Source organism: Penaeus vannamei, chromosome 40, assembly GCF_042767895.1.
Source record: "Penaeus vannamei isolate JL-2024 chromosome 40, ASM4276789v1, whole genome shotgun sequence".
Lineage (NCBI taxonomy): Eukaryota > Metazoa > Arthropoda > Malacostraca > Decapoda > Penaeidae > Penaeus > Penaeus vannamei.
The window spans coordinates 4,789,218-4,795,044 of record NC_091588.1 but is presented as its reverse complement, the minus strand read 5'-3'; the positions used below and the strand labels follow the sequence as shown (position 1 = coordinate 4,795,044).

The 5,827-nt window shown below is 44.4% G+C and overlaps 1 protein-coding gene across 2 annotated transcripts in view; it reads left to right on the top strand.

Moving 5' to 3' along the window:
- The first annotated feature begins 4,389 nt into the window (after positions 1-4,389).
- Positions 4,390-5,827, top strand: part of LOC113824151 (microtubule-associated protein futsch) — a 32,812-nt gene continuing 31,374 nt past the window's right edge. For both annotated transcript variants that reach the window (XR_003477480.2, XM_027376898.2), the window contains exon 1: positions 4,390-4,611. Coding sequence is in view for 1 of the 2 variants with exons in the window: in XM_027376898.2 (XP_027232699.2) it covers positions 4,468-4,611 (144 nt within the window). In the remaining variant the exon portion in view is untranslated. The remainder of the gene's footprint in view (positions 4,612-5,827) is intronic.

Below are 5,827 nucleotides of genomic sequence, written 5' to 3'. Positions count from 1 at the left end.
CTGAACAGTCATTCACTTGTTTGGCCTCTTCTGCATTTGTTTTAGATTATTGTTTCTTGTGTTTCTCATTTTTTCACTGGAGTGGCTGTCTGCATGCAGCACTTGGTGCTTGGCAGGTTTTAGCATGGGTAAAAGCTGCTGTCCTTGGGTTAAGCCAATTCAACATTGTTAACTTTTCTTTTTTGTGTGTCATGTATTGAGCCAGAAAATAATATAAATAGGAAAAATAGGAATAGTTGATTTAGTCTTTACTGAAGCTATTGATGATGGTGATGATTATCATCATCATCATCATCATTATTCTTATTGACATTATCACTCCTATTAGATCATGATGATAATGTTAATTACTATTATTAGCAGTATGAATTATATTATCAATAGGATTATTGATATTGTAATCATTGATTTCCATACTGAATGCTGAAGCAGATGCTGAAAACAGAAGCAGTAATCCATTAAATGAGTGGTGAAATTCTTGGAAGGGCAATATTTTGTTTGTAAAGAAAAAAGATTTTTTTTTTTTCTTCACTAGTTAAAGTTTGTCCAAAATTCTTGCAGTGTTCATCACTTGGCTTGAATATTTTGTTCATGATCTTTTGTAAACAGTTTGAAGAAAAATAAATTGGTGATTCCATTGAAAAAATTATATATGTAAGATTCTCCTTTTGTTAAAGGTTCTACTAATTAGGCCTTCAGAATCCATGTATGTTAGTTTATGTGAACTGAGGGTTTTACAAAACCATTTTTGGTTTTTACAAGGATATCCAAGAAAGAGTATAGTTTTGTTCAGATTCCCAAGATTGTTTTAATTGGGGTGCCTTGATTTACATTATTTTATATGGTGGTTGTAGTCCATGTAAAGAGCATATGTAGTTTTTTTTTGACTGAGACAAGATTTCAATATTTAAAAGCTGAAATAACCAAGATCTATTAGTGTGGGGGGCATGAAGGTCCAAAATGAAAATCTAAACCCTTTGCGGTGGGATGATGGAAATTTAATGTCCACTGTGATTTTAGTTTATTAATTGTTTACACATTATTGGTTCCACAAGTGTCGAGTTTCCAAGCAGGCAGTTGCTAGTCTTACCTGTGTAATGTTTGTTTTGCTTTGATTTTCATATTCTTTAATGTATTTTATGGCCATTAGTATTTTGATGATGATATAATCATAATGTCAATATTAATAATAACAGGAGTGAGATTGATAGCGTTCAAAAAAGAGAAATTCAAGGAAGGATGAAATCAGGTGAGATCACAATGGGCTTCTAATTGACTCCCTTTGGGCAGAGCACTTGTGTAGCTATCTGTGTACAGCAAAATTAACAGAAAAACTAGTGGAGAATACATATACCAGCATACAAAAGGCTAGACCTGCGAAGAATTGCGTGGTATAGGTATCACGCTTTATACAAATATTGATAGATACCGAGGGTGCATTATCGCTGTTTTGCATTACATTAATTCTTTGTTTAACATTGGCTAGAACAGCAGCACCAGCATTGAAAAATACATATTGATTATTTAGGAGTTTCAAAGAAGTCTGTCTTTGGCTTCAGAATAATATAATAAAAGTAGGGAAATTAGCAAACATTATATAAATATTTGTGTTAAAACAGATCCAAAATTGTAAGTAAAAAAAATGTCAGAAAACAGAATGTAAAATAGGCCAAGTGCAGTTTACAGTTCGAAGGTGTAAAAACAGTGAGATGATTAAACAATGGTTAAAGTTTGTGAGAATCATTTTAATCAGAAAAATTGTCGAATGTAACCGCTTATGACAGCTGTAACATTGATATCTCTCTAATCTCCTTGATAGATGAGATTATTATTCTTCACTAGCTACCTGTCTTTTTCAATTTTCGTATTTGTTTCTCCTGCTGATACTAATTTCTTTTCAACAGCCTTGACTTGGTATAATGAATAAAAGCCCATTCTGCATAATTATTATCTCTGATGACTTCTGTCGTTATTCAGTGTTTCTACAGCAACAATTTTAAGCTGCTCTATTGGTCAGCGATAGAGATGGAATGAGAGGTAGAGATAGGGATAGAATGTGAGGTAGAGATAAGGATAGAATGTGAGGCAGAGATAGGGATAGAATGAGAGGTAGAGATAGGGATAGAATGAGAGGTAGAGAGGGGGATAGAATGAGAGGTAGAGAGGGGGATAGAATGAGAGGTAGAGAGGGGGATAGAATGAGAGGTAGAGAGGGGGATAGAATGAGAGGTAGAGAGGGGGATAGAATGAGAGGTAGAGAGGGGGATAGAATGAGAGGTAGAGAGGGGGATAGAATGAGAGGTAGAGAGGGGGATAGAATGAGAGGTAGAGAGGGGGATAGAATGAGAGGTAGAGAGGGGGATAGAATGAGAGGTAGAGAGGGGGATAGAATGAGAGGTAGAGAGGGGGATAGAATGAGAGGTAGAGAGGGGGATAGAATGAGAGGTAGAGAGGGGGATAGAATGAGAGGTAGAGAGGGGGATAGAATGAGAGGTAGAGAGGGGGATAGAATGAGAGGTAGAGAGGGGGATAGAATGAGAGGTAGAGAGGGGGATAGAATGAGAGGTAGAGAGGGGGATAGAATGAGAGGTAGAGAGGGGGATAGAATGAGAGGTAGAGAGGGGGATAGAATGAGAGGTAGAGAGGGGGATAGAATGAGAGGTAGAGAGGGGGATAGAATGAGAGGTAGAGAGGGGGATAGAATGAGAGGTAGAGAGGGGGATAGAATGAGAGGTAGAGAGGGGGATAGAATGAGAGGTAGAGAGGGGGATAGAATGAGAGGTAGAGAGGGGGATAGAATGAGAGGTAGAGAGGGGGATAGAATGAGAGGTAGAGAGGGGGATAGAATGAGAGGTAGAGAGGGGGATAGAATGAGAGGTAGAGAGGGGGATAGAATGAGAGGTAGAGAGGGGGATAGAATGAGAGGTAGAGAGGGGGATAGAATGAGAGGTAGAGAGGGGGATAGAATGAGAGGTAGAGAGGGGGATAGAATGAGAGGTAGAGAGGGGGATAGAATGAGAGGTAGAGAGGGGGATAGAATGAGAGGTAGAGAGAGGGGTAGAGATAGAGAATGAGGGTTACAGGTAGAGAATGAGGGTTACAGGTAGAGAATGAGGGTTACAGGTAGAGGTAGAATGAGAGGCAGAACGGAGCCATAGAATGAATGGCAGAAATGGAGGGAAAGCTAGCGATAGAGTGATAGGCAGAGATAGAAATAAAATTTTAGGTAGAGAGAAGTAGTGGTAGGGAGAGATAGAATGAGAGATAGAGATGATGGTAGAATAAAAGGTAGGGGTAGATGTAGAATGAAAAGTCAGGATAGAGGTAGAGATAGACTAATGAGTGGTGGCAGAGATAGAATAAGAGGTATATATAGATGAGAGAGAATAAGAGGTAGATGTAGAGAGAAAATTAGTGAGATATAGTTATTGAAAGTTGGCAAGATAAAGTTAGACATAGCTTGAGAAATAAAGATAGCGGGAGAGTGAGAGCTGAAGACAGAGAAAGTGATGAATTGAGAGAGAGAGAGAGAGAGAGAGAGAGAGAGAGAGAGAGAGAGAGAGAGAGAGAGAGAGAGAGAGAGAGAGAGAGAGAGAGAGAGAGAGAGAGAGAGAGAGAGAGAAAATTGAATGGGAGCGAGATGGAGCGAGGGTGTGAGTTTTAGAGAGTGAGCGACAGTGTACTATGGAGCGAGAGATAAAGCGAGAGCTAAGCTTACGCTTCTCCTCTCATACTTTTTCCTATCTGCATATTCGCAGGTAAATATTTAGGTATTTATGTATGCAGTACGCTTAATTATGTTAAGTTATGTTTAAATGCATATTCATAAGGGTGTATGGTTGTATCTTTACGACTTACAGGTCATGTATTCCTTTGCGGGTGTGTTATCACCATAGATATACATAGAACTCAAATCTATAGACTTACGTGTTGCTTAGATAAGGAGGGAGTGAGGGAGAGGGGGGGTGGCATACGGGAGATGGAGAAGAGGAAGAGGACGACAGAGGGAAGAAAGTTGGAGAAAAGAAGGTAAGGAAGGGAGAGACAAATGTTCGTCAGGAATGAGGATAGAGAGAGGAGAGCGGGGGAACAGCGCAAAGCAGGGCGGGGGAGAAAGAGGAGAAGAGAGAGATGGAATGGGAGGAAGAAATGAAAGAGGAAGAAGAGGAGAAGAGGAAGGCGGAGGAGGTGGAGGAAGAATGTTCCGGTCTCAAACGGCGCGGGTCCGTGCGCTCTCCGGCCGTCGCTCGCTCCGCCCCCTATCGTCTGCCATGCAACGGCGGCCGGGATTGGGCGGCGGCGCGGAGTGCCACATGAGAGCGCGGCCGCCATTGGCAGCGGCGGCGGCGGGAAGGCGGACCGACCAATCGCGTGCCATGTTTATCGTCTGCTGGCTCTCAGTAGTGCAAATGGAGTGAGGATGATCGTGTGTCGGGGGACGGCCGCTCTTGGAATTGACGCAGCAAAATGGGCGACCGAGCCAGGAGCCTCACCATCGACGGCGTGCGGCTCATCAAGGACCTCAAGGTGGTCGAGCTCAAGGCCGAGCTAGAGCGCCGAGGCCTATCCAAGTCGGGCAGCAAGAAGGAACTGGTGGAACGTTTACGGAGTGTAAGTCGCGGAGTGTTTTGTGCGAGGCGGAGGAGGAGGAGGAGGAGGAGGAGGCCCTGGATGGAGGGTCCGTCGGTCGGTCGGTCGGTCGGGACGGTCGGCTGCGCTGTGTCGGCTGGCTAGCTGGCTGGACGGGACGTGGTGCTGCTGCTGCTGCTGTTGTTGCTGCTCGTCTATCTCCACTTTTATTAGTTCTCTTTTCTCGCCTCTTCGCCCTCGCTTCGCTTCCCCTATCGATCACCCAGCAGCGAGCTAGCTCTTTCGAAGGGACGCTGGCTTCGGGCTTCCGTTACTACATGAACGTCATTAGCCAATAAAATTCGTGCGAGTGTCAGGAAGCGAAAATTAAAAGCAGCCAAAAGAGAGAGAGAGAGAGAAATTGAGGTGGGTTGCTAGACTGTGCTGGCTGGCGGGCATCTTCCTGGCCGCCGATTACATGAATCTCTCTGCATATGATACAACGGCCACCTCGGGGGCCCTGACAACCCCGTAGTCCCCCAGGGCAGTGTGGCAGCGAGCAGGTGGTGCAGGTGTGGGAAATGCGGAGAAGTGGGGAGAGAAGGATTAAGAGCTAAGTTAGGTGTGTGGGAGGGAGGACGGGTGAGGGGTGGGAGCTCAGGCTGCTGTGGGTGTGTGTACGTGTGCGTGTGTGTGCGTGTGCGTGCACTTGATCAAGCCCCAAATATATTCCCGTAGCGCAAGTGTCGCCTTGTTGAGGGTGGGTTGGCCGTTGTCAGCTGTTTGGGTGAGGGCGGGGGAAGCACCAGCAAGCCCCGCCGCCACCTTTTGGGTTGGGGTGTCGCCGTAGCCAGCCAGGAGCAAGAACGAAATGATTGTGCAATAGATCCAGCACCGAAGGATGCCTCGCCCAGCTACCCAGGCTGCATGTGGGAGGAGTGGCTGCTGCCTGCCTGCCTTGCCTGCCTGCCTGCTTGCTTGCCTGCCTGTGCCCGCCCATCATTGTGCCTGCAAATGACAAAGATATGACTCACAGATATGTCTATATCAAGAAGTATACACTTTGTACAGAGACAGATGTGCTTAAAGATGATGGATAGTTGACAGTGTACAGGCCGTGAAGTGATAGTAAACGATTTTGTGGAAAAATACATACCGGCGTTGTTGTTCATGTCACTGAAGTGTGTGGTGCTTTGGACATAATTTTATTTTGTGAAGTTTTTGAGGAGAACAGCTCAATATTTTTTTGTGTTAGTGG